Raw genomic sequence first — 26,016 nt, 5'->3', positions numbered from 1 at the left:
TTTGGATGGGCAAGAAGAGGGCCATTCGTTTGGCCCTTTCAGACCCCAAAAGCTAGGATTCAAGAGGAAGGGAATTAGCTTTGTTGAGAAGGGATATTGTTTCCTTTGAATCTGATGGGGAGAAGGCAGTAGTTGTGAAGAACTACAGATACTTGAGCCGTGGTGGAGTTTCAGAGATTTGAAATCATCTCAGTAAAGTAGGAGGCCAAATAATCAACGGAGAATGAGTCAGCAGGCGTGGAACTGGAAAGTTAAGAGAAGAAAAGAGTGTGGGGGGTGCATTTAAGAATCCACTGAAGAGAAGAAAACTGTTGCCAGTTAGGGCGACATGGTGATGTTAACAGGCTTGGATATGGTTGGCGCTCATTGTTAACAGGCTTGGATATGGTTGGCCGCCTCATTATCTGCCACCAGTCACAAAAGGGGTGAAAACTGGTCTGTAGAATATGTTTTAGTTTTAAATTATATTAATTTTCACGAACAAATGGAAAGATCTATTAGGTTTAGACAATGAACATATTGTTACAGAAGCTAAACAGTTCTTCAGACATGGTTTACATAGGCCCTAAGTTAACCCTTGTCTCAATGGATTCAGATTTTCTTCTTGTCTGTGTGTGTGTATGTGTGTGTATATACTCAGGTTTAAAAAAAAATACTAAGTAAGGTGTTTTTAACCTTACTTTCAACAAAGACTGCATATTAGCAGTGTCCAACATCAACAGGATGATGTTTTTTGTTGTTTTTTTTTTAATATAATTTTTTATTTTTTATAAACATATATTTTTATCCCCAGGGGTACAGGTCTGTGAATCACCAGGTTTACACATTTCACAGCACTCACCAAAACACATACCCTCCCCAATGTCCATAATACCACCCCCTTCTCCCAAACCCCCTCCCCCCAGCAACCCTCAGTTTGTTTTGTGAGATTAAGAGTCACTTATGGTTTGTCTAACAGGATGATGTTTTAACATTTGTTGTTTTTCATTACGCAGATATACCCAATGACTTTATTGAAGGTTGCTATTCCTTACACGACAAGTTCAATTGCTTTCATGCAGAAAAGAAAATACTCTGCTTTCTTCCCTTTGCCCATTGATTCTTCTAGAACTAAGGGGAGTGCCAGCTTCTTTATAAAGTAATCTCAAAGTATTCTTTGCATCCCTGATTTCTCTCAATTCCTCTTCCTTTAAAAATCAGATTGTGTATCCCCACATGCAGTTTGGTGGAGGGTGGGAGAATAGGGAGTAAGGAAGGATTGCGGGAGGTGATTGCACTTGAACTGGGTGTGGAGAAAGAATAGAATTTGACAGGTGGTTATGGGTGTGTGCCAAGCATGGCGCATAGCTTAGTCCAAAGAGTGTGGAGGCCTGGGATCAGATCGGAGCAGAGTGTTGAGCAGGCCCTTTGGCTATGGTGTATGGTCTCTACAGTGGGGAAAGTAGCATGAAACAGGATTGGACAAGGCTGCAAGAAGCCAGATTTATTCTCCCCCCCGCCCCCATTAGGGTAGGTAAGATTTTTCTGAGAAAATAGGCTATGGAGTTGTAGAAAGTGAAAATTCAGTAGGTTTGATTTCTAGAATTAGATTCTAAAAGGAAGAGAAATAAGAGTCTAGCAGACGGACAGATAAAATCTGAGGGGAGGGGAGGAGGAGTTAAACAGAATGAAAAGGGAGGTTTCAGTTCTACTTGAAAAGCAGGTGATACTGTTTTGTAGTTGATACAAGAATACCTCCTGTTATTTAGAAATACAAAAATTATTTTAAATATATCTACTCTCTCAGAGTTGTTATCCCCCCCCTTTTTTCATTTTTGGTAAAAGAATAAAAAATAAAGTACAGCATATGCTGAAAGAAATCAGGTATACAACAGGGACTGAAATAATTTCAAATAATTTTTCTTTTAGGCAGATTGCTATTATAAAATAAGAATACATTTTGATTCAGAACTTTTATGAAGAACTTGGGCATTTTATTACAACATCTGTTTCTACATTTTAATTTCTCCTTTTCCTTTTATAGATATTTGCATACTTTTTTTTTTCCAAATGAGAAGACCTTTTTGTTTGCCACAAGAAGGCTATTATCCAGAATGTTAATGGGTTTTCAGCTATTAAGATGTAATGATATACCTTGAGTATTTAACTATAAATTTGAAAAATCTCCATGAACAATCTCAAAGGAATACTTAGAATGCACTCCTGGTAAATTGGCTCATTTTCCTGTAATTTACTGGAAGTGCTGATATGAGAGCAATCCTAATGTGAAAAGTACATTAATCCCTGGAGTTACATTTTATGTATTAAATTATTACTCTCAAAGAATAAAACGTATGAGGCCATTTAGCCTTCATTCACATTTGTTACTTAGAATCACAGTAGAGAAACAGTCACTTATCTCTGATGCACAAAATTAGAAATGTTGCATTTAATATCTTTTAAAACAAGAGGCACAGTGATGCTCAGTTATGCCTTTGCATAACAATTGCTCTTTTCCCAAACAAGGGCTGTTCTAGTTAAGAACAGGATTCTTCGGGGCTTTGTGGAGGCCCCTTTCATTCCATTGGTAATTGAAATATTTTTAGAAACCCATAATGCAGCTTTCTCTGATGTCAGTCAGAAAGATTAGTCTGCCTTCTAGCCCTGAGCTTCTACCACATTGGGGGTTATTAAAGGAGCTAGTCAGTTTGCTGAAGCAGTGGTTGTAGGAACACCTTGAGTCTTATTTGGAATTTTGTCTAATTGTGTTTTTCTTCTTTGCCAGGGGACTGAAAGTTGTGGAACCACAATTTGTGACATCAGGTGTTTTTTGGGTAAGCAGCCATTTATGATTCTGGAAGATTAAGGCAGATAGGAAGCCCCTTCTGAGACTGTAACAAAGCTCTCGAACAACAGCCGACACCATGGACCTAAAGCTGGACCCTTCCCGGGATGACCTGCCTCTCATGGCCAACACCAACCACATACTGGTGAAGCACTATGTACTGGATTTAAATGTGGATTTCGAAAGTCAAATCATTGAGGGCAGCATAGTGCTTTTCTTTGAGTCTGGGAACAGGTTCGAGAAACAGAGTGGTTCCACCAAGGAAACCTGCCAGTCAGAGTCCAGCGAAGCCTGCAGATTTAGGATGCCTGAACCCTGCCATAGTCCTGGGACAGATACAAGGACCTTCTCACCTAAAACAGGATATAATGATTTTACAATCTGTGTTAAAGGTGAAAAAGATACTTCTGGTAAAGATGGTAACCATGACAACCCGGAACAGGCTTGTGGGATTTCTAGCTCAACATACTGCTGTGACACAGGGAATCACAGGAATGAGGAGTTTTTGCTGGTGTTGGACTGCTGTGATTTATCTGTGCTAAAGGTTGAGGAGGTGGATGTTGCTGCCGTGCCAGGTATTGAAAAATTTACAAAGTCTCCCAAGCTCACAGTTGTTTCTGAGGAGCTCAGGAATCAGATCGTACATGAACTTGTGACTCTGCCGGCAGATCGTTGGAGGGAGCAGTTAGACTATTATGCTGGCTGCAGCCAGGCTCCTGGCTGTGGGGAACTCCTGTTTGACACTGACACTTGGAGCTTACAGATCAGGAAGACAGGGACTCAGACAGCTACTGACTTTCCTCACGCCATAAGGATATGGTACAGCACCAAACCTCAGGGGCGATCAGTTACATGGACCTCAGACCAGAGCGGCAGGTAGGTTATCTGGGCGCTCCACGGCCCCCTGCCTGGTAATCGCCACACTGGGAAGTGAGCCTTTGCAGTGATGCTCTTCCACAGGGGACAGTCTCGGGGCAAAGATGCTCCTCTTTCTTCTGTGGCATTACCCATGTAGCCTCAGGTCCCTAGGCCCACAGTGAAGCAGGTGAATTCCCAGGCCTGCTCAGCTCTTAATAGGATTATTTCCCTTAAGTCAGGATGAAAGGATTACTTTCTCAAGCCCCTGTATTTCTGAGTTAGGAGATTGAAATGCAAGCCTAATAATGAAATCCTGAGCCTCGCTCTCCATTGGGATCTCTGCTGGCGACTTAAGTGCCGTAGATAAGAGTGATACAGGTCTCTGAGCAAATCCTTTCTCAAAGTTCCTTCCTATTTCTCCTGAGGGAATCAACTGCCACCACATTGGGTGGGTCTGAAGCCTGGCCAGGTCCTTCTTCCAGATAAACTCAGCTCTGCTTTGTGACTTTCTTGCCCTACCTATCCCTTGGCAGCCATGCTTCCCTGGACTTTGTCAGTTGTCATATAGTGCAATCCTGAAAATACTGGGAAGGACTGGTTCTGAGGAACGTGGCACGACCTGCTGAAGCTACACACTTGCTCCTTTGGCCGCTGTTCTTCCTATTTGACTCCAGGAGACTCCATCTTTTTTAAGTTCTATTTAGTTCCTTGAGAGCGAGCACATGAGCCCGGGGTTGGGGGCACAGAGGGAGAAGCAGACTCCCTGCAGAGTGGGGAGCCTGATGTGGGACTTGATCCCAGGACCCTGGGATCATGCCCTGAACTGAAGGTAGCTGCTTAACCAACTGAGCCACCCAGGCGCTCCTGGAGGCTCCAGGTTTTGAGTGTGGAGAGAATTGATGAGGCATTGATTGCCAGGGGTGGTGTTTAGGCAGCCATTTGTCCTTTTCTTCTTGCCCTTCCTCCAACAGTTGTTCAGGGTTCTTAGAATTTGAGAATTTTAAAATCAGACTTCATTGATTCGTCATTATTTTACCTGTTTCTTTGTGCTAATGTACTGCAGGTCGGTACAGTAATTATTGTAGAGCTTGGCTAGAGAAATGTTGATCTCAATGACCTTGTTTTGAGTGACTCCCTTGACAGAGTGGTGATCTTAAGAAATTGCTTGGATCTCTTCCCCAACTTACCTCCTAAAACCTTTTAGTTTTTTTTTTTTTTTTTTAAGCATCACTTTGACTTTGAGCTCTAATTATACTTTTCCTCTCCTCCAATCTTGCCTCTCTGCTCTGCTCTTCCACCCCACTGAGAATGAGTTCACTTCTTATTTCTGTTGGAGTCTGAGGCAGCCTTTGAGAAATTGCAGTGTTGGTGCAAACTTACACTGGTACAAAAGCATACTGATTTATATATAGAATAACATTGGATATTCTTGTGAAAACAGGAAAAGAAACAGGTGTTCTTATTGTATCTTTAAAATTTTTTTGAAATTATTAAGGGTAGGGTTTCAATCAGATCTAACAAAATATGGCTTCTGAATATTTAATTTAGGAAATCATAGTTTTTAACACTCCCAGGTATTTCATTTTTGAATTAGAATATTGGGGAAGAAGAATCTGTTGACATTAGTTGGAAGAAATACTCAATTAATGGCTTCAAACATGGCTTTCTTCTCAGTGCTCATTACACAGAGATTAGACTTGTGTATTATATTACATGTCAGGTGTTGAGTAGGAATGATTTATAGATAAATGCTGATTTTCATTAAGAAACCAAAGAGGGGCTTGGGCACATCTTATTACTGCAAAGGTTGACTTGGCAAAATTACTTGTGATGTCAACTTTTCTGATAATTCAATAAAATGCATGATCACAGTAGGAGTTTAAACTGTATCCTTGGAAGTTTGTGATTATACATTAGTAAATAAATGGCATATATGCAGCCTTACAAGAGTAATAAATTTTGTTTTAAAAAAGAAATCCTTAAAAGATGTTTTCTCTCCCTTTTGCCTTTTTTGGGGGTAATTTTATTACACTCAGGATACTTTTCCATGAATGGCCACCGAATCTTTCTAAACTCTCCCACATGCATACAAATAAATCTAGGTTTATATTGGTAACTGTTTGGATATTTTAAGGACTTTTTTTTTTTTAAGATTTTATTTATTTATTTGAGAGAGACAGAGCGAGAGAGGGAACACAAGTAGGGGAGTGGGAATGGGAGAAGCAGGCTTCCCGCTGAGCAGGGAGCCTGATGCAAGGGCTTGATCCCAGGACCCTGGGACCGTGTGACCTGAGCTGAAGGCAGACGCTTAACAACTGAGCTACCCAGGAGCCCTAACTTTAAGGACTTTAAGATGCCAAAGGATCCCAGGTTGCTAGACAGAAAAAAATTCCTTAGTGATAAGAGCAGATAATAATTATTAGGGCTCCAGGGTTTTATGAATATTATTATGTGAAAATATATAAAATTTTACAATTGTGTGAAAAATATAATTGGGTAGAGCTTATTTTCTCCATGGGATAGAATCTGCAATTACTAAGACCAACATTTTATTCTTGAGTGACAGAATACCGTCAGCGTACCTATATTCTTAATACTGGATACAAAACATTTTATTCTCATTTTACAACTAGGAGAAGTGAATGAAGTTACTGAAAGTGCCTTGAAAAAAATCCATGTTTCAGTTGTAAAAGGGAGCCACATTTCTTATGTTTGATCTTTAGCATGTCCCTTATTGTATGCAGAGATCTCAGTACATTTAAAAAATATATTAGCTTTCAATAATTTTTCTATTTTTAAGGAGTTATTAGATGCAAACTTAAGAAAATCTCTAAATTGGTACCTTCCCTTTCAAGTTCTATCAGTGGCTTCTCCCATTGTGACCTTCACCTGACCCCATCTTGAAAATAAAACTTAAATTATTTAGTTTGATAATAAATAAGAGATCAAAGGATCCAAGAATGGAAAGCAAATCATGACAAAACAATCTAATTGTATTAAAAATGTATGAAAATGGGGCGCCTGGGTGGCTCAGTGGGTTAAGGCCTCTGCCTTTGGCTCAGGTCATGATCCTGGGGTCCTGGGATTGAACCCCGCTTCGGGCTCTCTGCTCAGCGGGGAGCCTGCTTCCTCCTCTCTCTCTGCCTGCCTTTCTGCCTACTTGTGATCTCTGTCTGTTAAAAAAAAAAAAAATCTAAAAAAAATGTATGAAACAACCTCATTGTAGGGGCTTGGGGGGGCAAAGGTGCTGAACTAAGTCACTTTGGAAATGTGTGGAGTTTGTAAGACTGAAGGCAAAAGGAACTGCACCTAAACACTGTGCTGTAGTTGATAAATTTTTTTCTTATGGGAGTACGGGTTAACAATTCTAGTACCACTATACATGTATACTGAAACTGAGCAATTAAGTAAATTAAGTAAATCTGGGAGCCAGGTTTCTCACTGTTGAAGTGGGAGGTTACAGATGAGCAGGAGGAAGAGGCTAGAATGATCTCTGTGGTAACAGAATTGGAGACATCACTATAAACTCATGTTTAATGTTTAGTTTAAGATGGTTACAGGTGGTTGCATATAGAAATAATTATAAATAGGTGTTTCCCAAGGATTCGTTTGCACATGTAGATTTCCTTGCTTGTCATCTGGGAAGGTCTAGAAGCACAGTGCCTGGGTCTTGATTTCTAATACCATTCTCCAATAATGAAACCAGGGCTTCTTAGAGGAATGGCTAGGACTACGGGAAATGCACAAGATGAGCCTGGAGCATCTTGTAGTGCCAGAAAATAAGGAAGTACTCAAACAATAGCAATAGTAGCTGGCAACTTGAGGGCATATGCCCAAGGTCCAAGGAACCATAGGAAAGAATTCCTAATGACCAAAGCTGAGCAACAATATAAAATGGTCTGGGATGATGACCTGAAGTATAAAATAAATAGTCATGACCTCACGTTGCTATAAATAAACACATGGAAAATAGACCTATCTAAGGTACAGAAGTTGTCCAAGTTATTTAGATACTCCATCCTCAAGGAGGTGAAACATGACTCTGCTCCTTACTAAGTATGGGCTACATAGAAACCCGACAAACACGACCTCAGTGAGGAGATCAAGGTTAGCATCAAAGTGAGGAGTCATGGGGTGCCTGGGTGGCTCAGTGGGTTAAAGCCTCTGCCTTTGGCTTGGGTCATGGTCCCAGGGTTCTGGGATCGAGCCCCGCATTGGGCTCTCTGTTCAGCGGGGAGTCTGCTTCCTCCCCTCTCTCTCTCTGCCTGCCTCTCTGCCTACTTGTGATCTCTGTCTGTCAAATAAATAAATAAAATATTAAAAAAAAAAAAGTGAGGAGTCATGTTGATAGTGTGTACCCTTAGTATGATGTGATGAAATGACATCTTTGTGATTGTCCTCCCCCAAGCCCATAACCTCAGTCTAACCAAGAGAAAAACATCAATAAATCCCGACTGAGGGACATTCAACAAAATACTTGACCAGTACTCCTCAAAACTCTCAAGGTCAGGGCTCTCAGGTAGCTCAGTCGGTTAAGCATCTGCCCATCTCGGGTCGTGATCCCAGAGTCCTGGGATTGAGCACTGCATTAGGCTCCCTGCCCAGTGGGGAGTCTGCCTTTCTCTCTGGCCCTCTCCTAGCTCATGTCCTCTCTCACATAAATAAATAAAATCTTAAAAAAAAAAAAAACCCAACTCTCAAGGTTGACATAAACAAAGTCTTAAGAAACGGTCCCAGTCAGGAGAAGCCTAAGGAGACATGATGATTAGAAGTAATGTCATATCCTGGAATAGAAAAAGGACACTAGAGAGAATGAAAGAAATCTGAATAAAATACAGACTTTAATAATGTATCCATACTAGTTTATCAGTTGTGACAAATATACTGACAAAAGGTGTTAATAACAGTGGGTATGGAGTAAATGGGAAATCTGTGTGTTATCTTTGCACATAAAAGTAAATCTAGGGGTGCCTGGTGGCTTGGTGGGTTGGGCCTCTGCCTTTGGCTCAGGTCTTGGTCTTCGGAACCCTGTATCGGTCTCCCTGCTGGGCGGGGAGCCTGCTCCCCCCTCTCTCCCTGCCTGCCTCTCTGCCTACTTGTGATCTCTCTGTCAAATAAATAAATAAAATCTTAAAAAAAAAAAAAGTAAATCTAAGTCTAACCAAAAATAACACTTATTACAAAAAATAAACTTCAAATCTGGAAAACAGTCACCATCTTTCTACCTTGAAATCCCTTATAAAAGTCAGTAATTTCTTTCTCCCCATTATTATTCCTTTTTTCTGCCTCATTATTCTAGTTCTAAAGTGAAGTGTCTGATCTTATAAAAGCTATCTTTTCCTACTGGGGAAAACTGAACTGAAAAGATCTTTCTTGCCTCTATCATATAGATACTGGATTACAGGTAACATTTAAAAATGACCACCAAAACAGGACCCCTGGGTGGTCAGCGGACTAAGCTTCTACTTTCACTCAGGTCATGATCTTGGATCCTTGGGATTGAGACCACATTGGGCTCCCTGCTCAGCAGGGAGTCTGCTCTCCACCCCTCTGCCTCTCGGCCTACTTGTGATATCTCTCTCCATGTCAAACAAATAAATAAATAAAAATCTTAAAAAAGTATTAGAAAGGGGTGCCTGGGTGGCTCAGTGGGTTAAAGCCTCTGCCTTCAGCTCAGGTCATGATCCCAGGGTCCTGGGATCGAGCCCCACATCGGGCTCTCTGCTTAGCGGGGAGCCTGCTTCTTCCTCTCTCTCTCTCTCTGCCTCCCTCTCTGCCTACTTGTGATCTCTGTCTGTCAAATAAATAAATAAAATCTTAAAAAAAATTCTTAGAAAAAAAAGGACCACAAAAACAGACACCTATATGATAGTCTGATACAACAGGCTTCTTGGAAAGCCTGTTTACTTCGTGTAGTGTGATTCTTTTCTCTGCCCTCTAAAAATATTTTGAGAACTATTTGAGAACATGGGCAGAGTCAAGAATGTGTTAAGGGGTTGTTGCAAAGCTAGGAAGGGAGAGGACTTAATATTTTGGTTCTAGATCTTCAGTATGCTTAAGAAAAAAACTTTTAGAAATGAAAGTCTTTAATTCAAAATTTATGTACTTTTTTCTATTCCACTGAATAATATGTTATTTAAAACCAAAAGCATTCTCCCGTTCCCTTTTCCCTTAGGATCGTTAATAGTTGTGGAACCAGCCCAGTGGTCTAGGGAACCTGGGTTTAAGCTAATGACATCACTGAACATGAGCTGAATGGAGTGGAAATTCAGTTAAATATAGGAAACTTATTTTTGAAACTCCACTTACTTGGATCATCATTAAAGATAAGGAAACTGACTAGGAAAATACATTATAATTTAAGGTAATATTAAAAATTTTAAATTCCTTAAATCAGTATGATATTGTTTTGGACAAGGCCAGGATGAAGTTGGCAAAATACTAAAGAAAATCATTTTTCTCTATCATGTTTCTTACTTAGCTGTTGGACCAAGGAAGATGTAGACTTTTGGAGTATTTTTAGTTTGACATCAAAACCATATGTTAAAACATGTCTTTTTTCTTCCCCCATGAAATTAGTTTCATTGTTTAATATCTTACTATAAAGGAAAGTTTGAAAAGAATAAGCAAAGAGATTCTCTTTGGTAGGAGAGTCCAGGTCTAAAAGGAACATTTCTACAGTTAATCCTTTTTTTTCCTTTCCTGCTTCAAGAAACCAACACAAAATTCCTGAGAACTGAAGTGGAAATACACATTAATGCTATAATATCATTGTAAGATTACAGGAGGAATTGATAATCCCAAACTTGAAGCTGTTTGGAAGAATTCTATTTTAACCTGTTTCTCCCCTTGATTATAGATCTGCCTCTATTTACCAGAATCCCAGGTGAGTCCTAGTAGAAAAGGTAATAATGATGGACAGTCTTAATTTACACAAGTAACCCAAATGACTAACCAACCAAACAGAAAAACCCTGAATAACTAAACATTAACAGAAAATAACAAATCACAATGTTGGAAAGAACCTAGAAAGTGAGCGCCAGGTGACCAGAATACTTATCTGAGCTGTGCTGCCCATTAGCTGTGTGACTTCAGATAAGGCCCTTTATATCTCTGGAGCTTAATTTTCTCATGTGTTAAAAAGAGGTTTCATCTTAGGATCTCCAGATGAGACTTCCAAATGAGAAATACTGTCTTTGCCTTTATAAACAGCTTGCCTGTGTGTGTGTGTGTGTGTGTGTGTGTGTGTGTTTTAAAGATTTATTTATTTATTTATTTATTTGGCAGGCACACACACACACACACACACACACACACACACACCCCACCTCCCCACCCCCCCCCACAAGTAGTGGGAGCCAGAGAGGGAGAAGCAGGCTTCCTGCTGAGCAGAGAGCCTGATGTAGGCCTTTGTCCCAGGACCCTGGGATCATGACTTGTGCCGAAGGCAGCCGCTTAAGGACTGAGCCATCCAGGCGCCCCACAGCTTGCCTGTTTTTAACCCAAAACACTTGTGCTGAAAAGTGGTGAATTTCTGACTCAAAGCCACTTCCATTCAGTCTTGTGCATTTCGTACACAAAATCTGAGTCAAAGCAGCAATTTCCTTTGCACTTGCCATATGTCCGGTATGATTGAGAGGGATCCCAGTTTTGGTAATTGTGCCATGAAGGAGAATTTATTAAGGAAGGTGTGTGTGTGTAAAGTTGGGGGGAGAGAGTGAGTCATAGTTGACATTTCCTGCTTTAGTAGCCTGCCTCTTGGTTTTTGTGGCGCAAGAAAGCAAGAGGGTTGCTTGCTTATAACTCAGGTTTAATGAGAACGTGGAGTCTTACTAAAGAACAGGTGCAGGAAGAAGAGATGATAAGGAATTGGAGGAGGTCTGAAGACTTTGTAACCCTGGCCAGTTTTCTAAAAGAATCAGACTCATGGAAATGTCCCATCTGTGGCCTCCTGTCCTCCGGAGACCAGATCAATACTTCATTGTGGGAAAACATCCCAACAGCCACACCATGGCAGCTCGGCTCATCTTATCACCTGCTGCCCACTTCTCCTAAGGCAGCCCTGTCCCCGGTCACTGAATGGTAGTACCAAATCTCTGAAAATGGGTGGTTTTGTGGAAAGTGGTGGGACCTCAAAGATTTTTTTTTTTTTTACAGATTTTATTTATTTGACAGAGATCACAATCAAGCAGAGAATCAGGCAGAGAGAGGGAGGGAAGCAGGCTCCCTGCTGAGCAGAGAGCCGACATGGGGCTTGATCCCAGGACCTTGGGACCATGACCTGAGCCGAAGGCAGAAACTTTAACCCACTGAGCCACCCAGGTGCCCCTCAAACATTTTAAAAATTAAGAATAACTCCCTTTTCACACTGACTACAAAAAGACAAATGCGTGTCGTTGTCAACTAAAGAGAAATAATATATATAATGTATGTGTGTGTGTGTGTATATATATATATATATTTAAATATTTTATTTATTTATTTGAGAGAGAGAAAGCATTAGAGGGGAGAGGGTCAGAGGGAGAAGCAGACTCCCCACTGAGCAGGGAGCCCTATTCGGTACTCTGTCCCGGAACTCCAGGATTATGACCTGAGCCAAGGCAGTCACTTAACCAATTGAACCACCCAGGTGACGGCCCAAATAAATACATTTTGGACTAATCCCCTGCAAGTTTTCCTTTATGGATGGCTCCTTAAGAAAATGAGCAAGCATGTGAGAGTTGACTGACCCCTAACCTTGGAAGGTGTATGTTTTAGTCTATTTGGGTTATGATGACAAAGTACCACAAATTTATCTCTTAGTGTTCTGGAGGCTGGAAGTCTAAGATCAGGGTGCTAGTGTGGTCAGGCTATCATGAAAGCCCTCTTCTGGGTTGCAGACTGCTGACTTTTGGCTGCGTCCTTGCGTGGAGGAAGGGGGTAAGGAGCTCTGTTGGGCTTCTTTTATAAGGGTGTCAATCCCCTTTATAAAATCCTTGTCCTCATGTGACCTAAGAACCTCCAAAAGGGTGTGCCTCCTAATCCCAGCAGTCAGATGGGCATTAAGATTTCATCATAGGAATCTAAGGGGGACACATTCAGCCATAGCAGCATAGTTAGTGTGTCTCATCCTTGTTTAACCACGGCACGAACACACAAACATGTATGAAGCTGAGGGAGTAGCCATTCTGGCAAGTTCTTCCTCAGTTTAGAAGTTCCATAATGGCAGCAAATCATGATAGGTCTGCTCTCATGCTGTCTTTCGATCTTCTTTCTTTTCTTTTTTTTTTTTTTAAAGATTTTATTTATTAATTTGACAGAGAGAAATCACAAGTAGATGGAGAGGCAGCCAGAGAGAGAGAGAGGGAAGCAGGCTCTTTGCCGAGCAGAGAGCCCGATGCGGGACTCGATCCCAGGACTCTGAGATCATGACCTGAGCCGAAGGCAGCGGCTTAACCCACTGAGCTACCCAGGCGCCCTCGATCTTCTTTCTGATTTTCAGTGTCCTTCTCCCCACCCGCCACAACTCCTGTGCCATTTAACTGGACTCCCCAGGGAGCCTTTCACTGGGTGGCTATTCCAGGGCATGTGGGATGAGCCCTGGTGTGAGAGAGTTTTCCTGCTGGAAAGAATTATTGAGTCTGGAAATGAAGTTCTGCGCATTGGAGGCTGGCGCCTTCACATCTGTCCCGTGAGCGTTTTAGCAACATGGCCGAGGTGCAAGGCTGTGTGTGTTGAATAAACACAGCTGCATTTACTTCAGTGATTACACATCCAGATAGCTGCAGAGCATATTTATAAATGTGCATAGATTTTCCTCCCCTCTTGGGGCACACGGTATGGGGAGAGGAAATCAACTCTCTGTAGTTGTCATTTATAGTGGTGGGAGCCATCTTGATTCTTGAATCACCATGTGGCCAGTATGATTTTCATGACTCCCCCCATGCCCCAATTTTTGTCACATGCCCCAAATTACATCACTAGAGTTTTACCCAGTGGTTAAGTTTTCATCTCTTTTTAAAATATACTCATTTGAGATGCCTGGGTAGCTCAGTCCAGTTGAGTCTCTGCCTATGACTCGGGTCATGATCCCTGTGGCCTGGGATGGAGTCCCATATTGGGCTCCTTGCTCAGGAAGGAGCCTGCTTCTCCCTCTGCGTCTGTTCCCCCTGCTTCTGCTCTCTTTCTATCTCTCTCACAAAAAAATAAATAAATAAAACAATAAAAATAAATATATATATAGTCACTTAACTTTACATTGTTTTAGATGTTTGTGCTAGGATGTGTGACATGCATAAGGATATCAGGTTGTAAAAGCTCCAAAGGCTATTGCTTATGAAGTCATTGGTGCTTGGTGTGGGCTCATTGGGAAGGAAGGGGGGAGGCTGCATCTGAGAAAGAAGAAAAGTCCCAAGAATGGAATAGGCTGGAGCACAAAGATAATCTGTGTTTTCAAGAAATTTTGCCTAGGTGATGGTTTTCCCATTTGTGAAAACATTCCAATAAGAAAGCGATTGAGTCTTGTATCAGATGTGGCTGTATTTATAGATGGGGCTTTTACACTTTCAGAGTTACAGCTCTGGAGACCAGAGGGAAGTGTGGTGTCTCTCTCATTTGGATGGGGACCCCCAAATGTGGGGCATCCCTGTGAGATGGGGGCTGGCAGCACAGGCAGTGCAGAATTCTCTGGAAGCACAACAAAGGAGCAAGAAGTTTATTGAATATACTGCGGGGTGAGGCAGGCAAGACCACAAAGGAGAGCCTGTCTGCCAGGAGGTGGTGGTAGTGGTGGAGGGGAGGGGAGGTTGTACTTAAAGGGGGAAGGTGAGCAGGTATGGGGATGTATGGAATTTTCCATTTTGGGGTACCTGTGCCTCATTGTAAAGTAGCCCATTGGTTTGTTAGGGCCTATGTGTATTTTGGGTGGCCTGATGGGTCAGATGGTCACTGTGGGCCCTTTTGCCTTGCTCTACATTCCATTGCTCCAGCCTGTTGCCTAAAAGTGCGTCTGCAGAAAGCAAGAAAGAAAACACATGGATTTTAGCAGCAAGGTTGCCCCAGTAGTGTAAAGAGGAGGTAGCAGAAGAGACTTCTGAGGACAGTGGTGGGGTGGTGGTGGTAGGCAACAGCTTCTTGGGAGCCTGGCCAGGTAACTAATCCCCATGGTGGGAGAATTCAGGTGCCCAGGGACAGTCTGGTAGAAAGAGCCTTTGAGAGGATGCCAGGGGGCGGGGTCAGGACAGAACTCTAGAATGAAATTTCTAGAGCTAGACAGACCACTTAGAGGGGAAAAATTGAGAATTAGAGAGGAAAGGATGGTGATAACATGCTTTTCAAATATCCAGCCAATGGGAGGAATTCCTTCCACACACACACCTGGATTTATGGGTGGCACCCAGACTCAAATCTGCTGGCAATCAATCAATAGTTCATAAACCTCTCATTCCTCAATGTTCTGTGATCGGTCCAATTTCAGACACAGTCCCACTGCTGAATGCTGTACTGTTTGTGCTTTAGAAAAATCATGATCTCTGTGTCCATACAAGTGTCCTCTGCCATAGTGTGTGCACAGAAAGCCCTGTATGTGCAAATTAAATAGGGACTCTTCTCCCTTGTCCCTTCCTATGATCTTGCTTGTCATCTTGACTCTCTGTTTAATTGCTTTGCAATCCCTCTTATCGCCTGAGCCAGAAACCTGAGAAAATTCTGTTATCTACTACTGCATACAAATCACTCCAAACTTAATAGCTTAAAAGAACGAACATTTATTATCTCACGCAGTTTCTGAAGGTTAAGAATCCAGGAACAGTTTAACTGGGTGGTTCTAGAAGGCTCAGGATCTCTTACAAGGTTGCAGTCAGCTATCTGTCAGGGCCACAAGCCTCTCAGGGCTTGACTACAGATCGAAAATTCTTTTTCAGATGCATTTGCATGGTTGTTGACAGCCTCAGGTCCTCACTGCCTGTGGGCGAGAGGTCTCTCTTTCTGCTGCTTGGGCCCCTCCATAGCCTGTTTGAGTACTGTCTTGACATGGCAGCTGGATTCCCCCCAGAGCAAGTGATAGAAGAACCCCTAAAAAACCAGATTTTTAAATTCTCGGTTCTCAGGAATAGCATCTCTTCTGCCACATCTTATTGGTCATATAGACCAACCCTAGTACAGTGTGGGAGGGTACTTTGTAAGGATATGAATACCAGGAGGCAGGGGGCATTGGAGGCCCACTTAGAAGCCAGCTGCCTGAGAGAGGCTTTCCTTCTCCCTCTTCTTCAGCAACTAACTAGGTCCATCTGATTCCTCCTCTGCAGTCTTTCTCAGATGTGACCTCATCTTAAGTCTGATTGTTTCTTCAGAGAACAGGTGTGGAGGCTGATGGGGGAAGCCTTGGGGACCATATACCTAAGGGCACAGACCAAATGCAACTTCATAGGGAGAAGGAGAGCAAACCTCTTGGCAAGCCAGTCTTTTGGGGAGGATTCATTCCCTGTGCGGGGAAGGGGATATCTGTAACATCAGAGTCACCCTATAGAAACCAGGTGCTGAGCACAACAGCAAGAGAGTACAGTTGCTTTCAGACTTGACCTAATCTGGAAATGTTGGGGTTCAGGGCCAACTGCCAAGGAAGAATTCTGGAGACCTCTTTTGTGCAAAAAGGTGGTTTCATTAAAGTACAGTTAAAGGGGCCATCTGGGTGGCACAGTTGGTTAAGTGTCCAACTCTTGGTTTCTGCCCAGGTCTGATTTCGGGGTTGTGGGATCAAGCCCTGTGTCAGGGCTCAGTGTGGAGTCTGCTTGAGTTTCTCTCCCTCTCTATCACCACCCCCCCAGTAAATAAATTAATTTAAAAAAATAAATAAAGCACAGAGACAAAACCCTGGGCAAAAAGGGCTGCACTTGAGTAGTGAGGACCGGCTGATTATATACTTGGAGTTGGGGTTATTAAAGACAAAGGGAAGTTTCCAAAAGGACTTTCATATGCTAGAGAAGACTCACAGGATCCTGGAGGCCTAGCTGGTGTCAAGCTAAGGTTGTTTTTCCCTCTAGCAAAGCATTAACATTAAGACGATTGGGAGTTTCTGGAGGAATGTCATACTCCGCCTGTTTCAAGTATTTGTCAATGGGCTGCAGGTTATAAGGGCACTTAATTTTATCTACATTTCCTTCTGTCTTTGTTCTCCGCATCACTAGGACTTAAGACCATGATATGAGGTCAGCTCCCTTTTTTTGCCTGAAAGTCTTAGGAAATCTCTATCTAGGCAAGGGTCTGCAGCTTCCTTGTAAGTATCACAAATAGTTTAACTCCACAAGTCTACTTAGATCAGAAGTGGCTACTTAGATTGAAAGAAGAGCTCTTGAACTGACGAAAGTTGTGGGATCCATTCTGCTTTAGTGAGAAAGAAAGCCTCGAGTCTTAGCATCTGCCATTGTCAGAAGAAGCAGGAGTTAAACCTGCCATTTGGCCAGTGGGAATACACCCTGTTTCCACTGGGTGAGACCTTCTCTAAGGTGGGCTTCTGGGGAAAAAGCAAAACACTTAATAGGTAGGATTTTCAGAAGTAGGCATATCTTAATTACTTGAGCTGCTACAGCACCCTTCCCATTGGGTGCATCCACCACTCCCAGCCCCATCTGGGAGGAATCAACCCTAGTAGGCTTCCTCATTAGGTTCTTCAACAGCCTGAGGCTGCACGGTTAACCAAGATTAAGTCAATTGACCAAGGCCCCCGGGGACCAAGGTGGGCATTGAGAACTCATTGGTGGGAGATTCAGAGTCTTCTATGAAAATTTGCTTTTGTTCTTAGATTTATCATCTTGGGATCAGAGGGATAGGTTTATGCCTAGAATAGAGGTCTGCTGTTTGCCCCCCATTGCCATTTGACATGTGACTCAGAGAGGTCAAGTCATTTAATAAGTTGGCCAGGACTACAGTCTCCTGAATCTTTCCTTGCCCCATCTTAGACCTGTGAGTTATTATAGCGTGTACACTACTAGGATAGGTAAACTGCAACAGCGTGTTTGCTCTGAGGTCCAATTTCTGCTCTTGTTGTGATCTCTGGATGACAAGGAACCTCATTTCCCAGGATCCCCTGTCTTCTGCTTCCTACTAAGTTTGGCCCTTGTAGGGCAGTGGGAGAAAATTTGAGAGCAGGAGTTGGTGGAGAAACGAGGTATTTCTTCCTCCCTCCCTGTTTCCTTTCGCATCCTCAGAAGTGACTGAGTCTTCTCTGATCCCAGCACCCATTGGACAATCCCTACTGTGACTCTGGCTTCTGTCAGATGACCCCTGCTGCTGCAGCCCCTGCCAGCTCCTTCAACCAGAGGACTCACAGCAGCTACTTACCACTGTGGCTAATCCCTGGGTTGCCTCACTTTTCCCTGTTTGGCTTCTCACCTCTTCTATCACTTAGATCACCTGTCTCCTAAGTTAAATCACCTCTACTTGTTAAGATCCAGACTGGTGTGTCTTTTCTTTACTGGGCCCTGACTGATGAAGTTGGACCAGCATTCTGGATATTTGGATATTTGGGTCATAATGATGCTAATGAAAAAGGAAAATCAGTTTACCCAAGAGAGTTAGTGCTCTGCTCTGTTGATTTACTCTGTAAGTCAGGCAGATATATATAGAAATACTATATCGTATTTCTCATAGTTCCTGAAAAGCAAAAGGTGGAGACATTTTCTTAAGACATTTTCCTGGGGGTCACTCTTGTGCCTTCAACTCTGTGATATCAAAAGAATGGATTCTTTCAATCTCGGATTTTTTCCATTGCTGCCTTCTGACTTAATCACAGAAAGGATCATTCTTGGTATGGGTGGGTTTGTAATTTTTAATTATAGCAGAATGAGACTTAATGTCATACCATTTGGTTTCCTACACTCGCTTTGTAATGGCTCTACACTTGGCCTTTCCATCACAAGCCCCGTTGTTGTGACCTACAGTCCTGTTTATATGCCAACCCCTGTTCTTGGCCTCCACACAAGGATTCCCACAAGGGTTCCATTTGAGATGGTTGTTTCCAAGATTGGGGATATCTGCCCGCCAGCAACTGGATTTGAGACCACCAGCTTGTTTTTCCAAACATTAATATCTCGGTGATCTCCAAACATATTTTATTTTCCAGAATGTTTTCCAAAAGGTTTGTAAGAATGTCTCTAAAACTTTTTTTCTTTTGAAGGTGTAAGGGCCTAAGGGGAAGGACAAGGTTTGTATAAATTTTAAATTGGCAGACTAGTATTTAAAACTTTATCCAAAAAAATATTTTTCCCTTTAAAAAAAACCCCTCTCTTTACATATTTAAGTAATTCATTTGGGAGAAATTACTACTCGACTGTTCACATAGCCAGCCCTTGGCAGTTTCAGTTCAAAATGCATTGAAACCAGTCAGCTATAAAGCTTTAAATGTTTTCTCTTTGAAAGCTCAACTTAACCTTCACTACCATGGTGGTGAGAAAAGTGACAACTCATTTAAAGATTCCCCCGTTTTGTTTCTTTGTCTTTCTTCTGCAGGCCATGTGTTTATACTATAGGATCTCCCATAAACAACAGGGCCCTTTTTCCATGCCAGGAGCCACCCGTTGCCATGTCAACATGGCAGGCTACAGTTCGAGCAGCTGCATCTTTTGTTGTTTTAATGAGTGGGGAAAATTCTGCCAAGCCAACACAGCTTCAGGAAGGTACTGTACATGTGTTCTGTGCTTCTTTCTGTAGTGTGCGCATACTGGACCCAGGGATCTAATACGCAATGTTTTTCTCAACTTTAAAAGAGCTCCTTTATGAGTTGGGTTGAAATGAACATACTAGAAGCATTTTGCCAGAAAAATGGCAGGGGATGGGGAGGGGCACTTGGGAATCGGGACAGGGGATGAGGGGCTCTTCATGCCCGAGTTATCAATGCCTAAATTATTTTAGGGGTTGCTCTTACCTGGTGGTTGGTGGGCCTTAAGTGGGTGGTCCTGGTTGAAGACTTTGGGACAGGCAAGTGTGTCACGGAAACGCCGTTCAATACAGTTCACTTGTCTGTAGTTCAGTATGTGGGGCGCTAGAGCTACTGTTGGCTGGCCTGCTGGAGTTATCCTGCTAAGGCATCTCTTCTGCACACCACTGGCCCATTTGGCTCCTAAGTAAAGGTGTGTAAGAAAGATGGAAGGCGACTGCTAATGCATCGAGGTTTTGTCTTGCTTATGGCAATAATTAACTCTTTCAGTTGAGATCTGGAGCGGGTTAATGCCAGGTAAATTCTTACTGTGTTATTTCTTCATTTAAAATATTGTGTCTTCTCCCACGTACTTATTGTAGAAACTTTAGCATTTATAGAAAAGCAAAAATAATAAAATTATTTTTGAGAAAATGGTTGTTAACATTTTGCTTCCTTTCCTGCCAGTATTTATTTTTATTTTTTAATTTTTTTCCTGCCAGTATTTAAAATCTATATGTATGCTACATGTTACCAACTACATGTTACCATTTCAAAATGTTCATCCTGGCATAGAACAGTTTTATATTCCATTTATTTCATTCTAGTATATCTGAATGTTTTCCACATACTATGTATTTTTCAAAAATATGATTTTATTGTCTACGTAATAATTTTATTGTATGAGCATATCAGCTTTTATGTGATGTTTCCATATTATTAGATATTTTTATTGTTTCCAGGGTTTTTTCCCCTCTATTTTATTGTATTAAATTCCTGAGAAGATAATTTGTTTAAAATGAGAATTAATGAGTCAAAGAGTTTTGAACACGTTTAAGGGTGTTGGTACATTTTTCAAGTTATTTTCCAGAAAGGTACCAATTTACACTCCTATGAGGGTCCCAGTTACTGAGAGCATCCCGTGTCTGTTGGGCAAGAGAAGGTCTCTCTTTAATTGGATTATTTCGATGATCAGTAGGCCCCACTTGTCCTCCAAGTATTCTTAACCATTGTCATTAACTCTTCACTTCCTTTGCCCATTTTTATTCTGAGGCCTTAGGGAGGCTTTCAAAAGTTTGTTTCATCTTTTAATTTGATTGGCTCTTTAAAAAAATAAAGATCTTGGAGCTTCCAGGTTGCTAAACATGAAGATGCTGGGAGAAAGTGCAGAAGCTCTGAGCCCTTCCCCGCATACCTTCTCCCCACATCTCTTCCCTCTGACTGCTTCTGAGTTGACTCTCCACTGTTCATAAAGGCAGTAGAAAAGTGTACTCGTGAATGGTTTCTTTGGGGTTCGTTTCCTTCCAGGGACTCCCCTGGTCACAGACTTACATTAAGTAAATCTATAAGCTAGTTTCATATATAAAAGAATAAAATAAAATAAAGATATTAATCTTTTATGATGTTTGTGGAAAGTATTGTTCCCAGTTTATAGTATACCTTTTAATTTCATATAATGTTTTTGATTTATAGGAGATTTTAATTTTTATGTAGTCAAATCTGTCAAGTTTCTCTTAGAAAGTTTTGCTGCTCTGAGATTCACCATTTTGTTCTGATATTTTTATTTAAGTTTTAGTTTAATTTTTGTAATTTAACTCTTTAATTTGTTAGTAGCTTATTCTGGTCAGTGTTGCAAAATGAGAACTAAACTACCCCCCCCACATACAGGAAACCAGTTGTTCCAAGATCATTAATTAGATCTTTGCTAACTTGTAATATCTCCTTTTTTTTTTTTTAAGATTTTATTTATTTATTTGACAGAGATCACAAGTAGGAAATCATAAGTAGGCCCAGAGGCAGGCAGAGAGAGAGAGGAAGGGAAGCAGGCTATCCGCCGAGCAGAGAACCTGATGTGGGGCTCTATCCCAGGACCCTGGGATCATGACCTGAGCCAAAGGCAGAGGTTTTAATCCACTGAGCTACCCAGGTGCCCCTCTCCTTTTTTTAAATTAAGTTTTTTATTTTAATTCCAGTATGGTTAATATATACTGTTACATTAGTTTCAGGTGTACAATCTAGTACAGAATTCAGCAATTCTGTACATTACCCAGTTCTCTTCATAAGTATACTCTTTTGATTTGTGATATCTCCTTTGTCGGAAACTAGATTTATGCATGTACTAGAGTCTTCAGTGAGTGTTAACTTGATTCTCAAAGTCAAGACAAAACAAGACAAGTAATATATATTTTTTTAATTTTTTAAAAAAATAGGTCACAAATACATGGCTCCTTTTTTTTTTAATAAAGATTTTTATTTATTTATTTGACACAGAGAGAGATCACAAGTAGGCAGAGAGAGAGAGGAGAAGCAGGCTCCCCGCTGAACAAAGAGCCCAATGTGGAGCTGGATCCCAGGACCCCGAGATCATGACCCAAGCTGAAGGCAGAGGCTTAACCTACTGAGCCACCCAGGCACCCCAATAAGTGGCTTCTTTACACATGAGCAAAGGCCAAGAAAATTGCAATAAAGTCTTCTTTTCACTCCTTATTTCCAGCTACCCAGGAACTGCCCCCCAAGGCAATCAAGGTGACCAACTTCTTATGTATATAGTATAGTCTTTCCTTTTTGTTGCACAAATCATCACATGCTATGCACATTGTTTTGTATTTTGCTTCCTTCTTTAGAATAAATTTATCTTATAGCAAATTTCATAACTGAACATAACAAAAAGCTTCCTCATTATTTTTATGACTACAAAGTATTCCATAAATGACTGTTTCACAGTTTAGTTAACTGATAGCTCTTGACTTCGCTCTAAATTAAATAATAAATTTAATGGGCATTTACTTCTCTCATCTTCCCTCACTCACATTCCCCAGTTTTAATTAATACACACAGATATTATCTTTATACTTTTTTTGTCTTCTGTCTTCTCTTCTAGGAATTATAATTACTGTTTTATATTTTCATTCAGTTTCAAACCATATTTGTAATAAGTATTTAGACTTTCTTTATTTTTGAGCTCTTAAATTTGAATCAACTCTTACTTGGGAAATGACATATATATGTGTGTGTGTGTGTGTGTGTACACACATACACACGTACATATATATTTATCATATATGTATTTTTAGGGGGGGAAGGGGCAGAAGGAAAGGGAGCAGAAAGAATCCCAAGCAGCCTCCACGCCCAGCATCGAACCCAACATGGGTTTGATCTCACAACTCTGAGACCATGACCTGATCCAAAATCAAGAGTCAGATGCTCAACCAATTGAGGCACCAAGGAACCCCAGTAATTTTTTTCTAGAAGTGTGGATATTTCTGAGCCCTCCCATACTTAGGTTGGCTTTTTATTGTATTCAGTTATGAGCAGTCCTTGGCTAGGTATTCTTAGGACTTTTTTTTCCCCTGCTAAACTGACTCAAACCTTTTCATTATTATCCCTTAGTATTTCTGAGGAAAAATCTGATATCATTTTTTAAAAAATTCTTTGAAAGTAGTCTGATTTTCCTGCCTGGAGACTCACAGATTAAATTTTTTAATTTATGTAATTCAAAACTTCCTAGAATGTAGCTAGTTGTGAGGTACCATTTAAAAAAAATCAAATTTATTAAAGTATGACTTAAATATAATAATGTACACACAGTTTAAGTATTGTTCATGAGGTTTGGCAAATATATACACCTATGTAATTAATCAGCACTCCTATGAAGATGTAGACTATGTTTGGTACCCTGGAAATTGCCCGTGCCTCCGCCATCTGTCCAGTCAAACACTGATCTGAGTTCCCTATCTGTAGATTACTTTTACCTCTTCTATGGGTTCATATAAATGGAGTTATTCCGTTCATATAAATGGAGTTATACTTTTTTGTGTCAGCCTTCTTTGGCTCTATGTGTTTGTGACATGTATCCATATTGTTATAGGTAGCAATAGTTTATTCTCTTTTAAAGAAATTGATGGGGGCATGTAGCAGCCTCAGCATATGACCCTGATTTCAGTGTTGTAAGTTTGAGCCCCACGTTGGGGTAGAGTTTACTTAAAAAAATTTTTTTTAAGAAATTGATGAATAGTTAATATGAATAAACTGCAAGTTTTTTGTTGTTGTTGTTTGTTTTTAATCTGCTCACCTGTTGAGGGAAATTTGCATTATTTTTGGCCATCGCAGAATATATGCTGTATAAGTTTTTTTGTGGATATCGATTTTCATTTCTCTTGGGTAAATACCCAACAGTGCAATCACTGGATCATATATGTATATTTTAACCCTGTAAGTATCTGCCAAACTAGTTCCAAAGCGATCGAATCATTTTTTTATTCCACTAGCAATGTATGAGAGTTTAGCTGCTGTGTGTCCTAGCAAACACTTGGTGTTGTCAGTCCTTTTAATTTTAGCCCTTCAACTGGGTGTAAAATGCTATCTCCTTGTGTTTTAATTGCATTTCTCTGATGGCTAATGATCCTGAGCAACTTTTCATGTACTTATTGTACATTCGTAGATCTTCCTTTAAAAGCATCTCCTCAAGTCACTTATTCATTTGCTTAAAGTGGATTTGTAAGTTGTTCTGTTATTAGATTGTATATACTGTATATATATTGTACTTTATATGCTCTAGATACAAACCCTCTGTTGGATGTGTGTATTGCAAATATGTTCTCCCAGTCTGTATAGTTGGTCTTTTCATTTTTTACTTATACTCTCTACCACTGATTTTCTAGACATTCTGTTCTTTAGTAATTACAGTACAGATTTGTTACTGTAACAGTTTCTTGTAATTCTTCCTCATCTTTTTTATCATGTTGCTTTGTTGTCTTTTGATCTTACTCTGTTACACTGTCTCAGCCTGATGTCTTCTCATGGCTTTTTTCTGTTTTTTCATAGAAGACATGTCTTCTTGTATGATAATGGGAATGCTAGTTTCCTAAGATCATTTTCATTTCTGTAGTAAATTGATTTCTGAGGCTTGTTCTTCCTCTGAGTTCTTAGAACAATGTTTTCTTTCTTTTTTTTTTTTTTAAAGATTTTATTTATTTATTTGACAGACAGAGATCACAAGTAGGCAGAGAGAGAGGAGGAAGCAGGCTCCCTGCTGAGCAGAGAGCCCGATGCGGGGCTGGCTCCCAGGACCTTGGGATCATGACCTGAGCCGAAGGCAGAGGCTTTAACCCACTGAGCCACCCAGGCACCCCAGAACAATGTTTTTTTTTAACCTTTAAGCATTTTTTCTTAAAGTGCTCATGCCTTGCCTCTTTGGTATGTACCAACAGACAGGAGAAAGTACATGGATTTCCCTTCATTCCGGTCACTGTCCACTTGTGTGCGGCCTGAAGCCCTCTCTCTGTTCATCACATGCAAGGCTACTGAAGTGCATGGCTCCTTTATCCAGGCTCTGGCATCTCCTTGCCAGTTGTCTAATGAAGTTCTGCTGGGCTCCCATAGGATCTTTTTCTACCCTCCCTATTAGGTTTCATGACATGCTTACTTCACTGAGTACATCAAACACTACAGTCTCAAACAGGCACTGATACCCAGACTCTGCCATCAGACTCCATTGCTGTTACTGTGATTTACTTGTGATGACTGCATCTCCCAGGATGCTGTGTGGCTCTCCCTACCCCCACCCCACCAAGGCTACATACTTCCTCATTCATGATTTGGCCCTGCAGTTATGAAGTAAAGGTTTAGCAAAATTGAGCATTATTTATCTTTTTGGTGTGTGTGTGTGGGGGATATCTCCAGATTCACCGGAGTTCACTTAAATTATTTGTATCAGAATGATATTTTAGAAAGTATAAATATAAGACTAGGCATAAACTCTTGTATATTATATGTGTAATATTACATATTATAATAATATTATATAATAACTCCTATACATCTCTAAAGCCAAAATAAAATATAAATTAAACATAGACCAAACTATTAAATCAATAAAATTCAAATAAGCAACTCAGTTTTAATGGAGAGATGAATATTTTGCTGCGATAAAATTGTCCCTCACGATATGAATGTAGTGCTGACAGCTTCATGAAGGTTCTTTTGAGATTATTGTGCCTCTTCTACCCTGAGCCACATTATGATCTTTTTCTCCACCACTTTTCTTTCATGTGTTGTCAAGCTTTTGTTTACACGGCATACTGTGATGTCATCTAGCCTTTACTCACCAAAACGACATCCTTATGTTCTTTTCTCATTATCTCAATAGTTAAAGCAGCACTGCATGTCCCTGTGCAGTCATATGCACTAATGCAGATGTGAACTCTGAAATTTGGTAGTACCCGGTTATATCTGCATGATCCAACCTCCTTGTGAAATCTGGCCCACTGTCTGTTTTTGTAAATAAAGTTTTATTGGAACATGGCCATTGCCTATGGCTGCTTTCATGCTGCTGTGGCAGAGCTGAACCATAGCAATAAAGACTGTATGGCCTGCAAAGTCTAAAATATTTATTAATTAGCCTTTTACAGAAAAAAAACCTTCTGACTCCTTTGATATCTGTCAT

The 26,016-nt window shown here is 40.8% G+C and overlaps 1 protein-coding gene across 7 annotated transcripts in view; it reads left to right on the top strand.

The window, feature by feature from the left end:
• AOPEP (aminopeptidase O (putative)) overlaps positions 1 to 26,016 on the top strand; it is a 333,646-nt gene that overhangs the window by 28,511 nt on the left and 279,119 nt on the right. For all 7 annotated transcript variants that reach the window (XM_059411725.1, XM_059411724.1, XM_059411728.1 and 4 more), the window contains exons 2-3: positions 2,765 to 3,700; positions 19,166 to 19,332. In XM_059411725.1, coding sequence (XP_059267708.1) covers positions 2,904 to 3,700; positions 19,166 to 19,332 — 964 coding nt within the window. In that variant the 5' untranslated portion in view covers positions 2,765 to 2,903. The remainder of the gene's footprint in view (positions 1 to 2,764; positions 3,701 to 19,165; positions 19,333 to 26,016) is intronic.

This window comes from Mustela nigripes, chromosome 9 (assembly GCF_022355385.1).
Source record: "Mustela nigripes isolate SB6536 chromosome 9, MUSNIG.SB6536, whole genome shotgun sequence".
NCBI lineage: Eukaryota > Metazoa > Chordata > Mammalia > Carnivora > Mustelidae > Mustela > Mustela nigripes.
The sequence above is the reverse complement of the archived record's forward strand: the minus strand, read 5'-3'. Positions and strand labels throughout refer to the sequence as shown.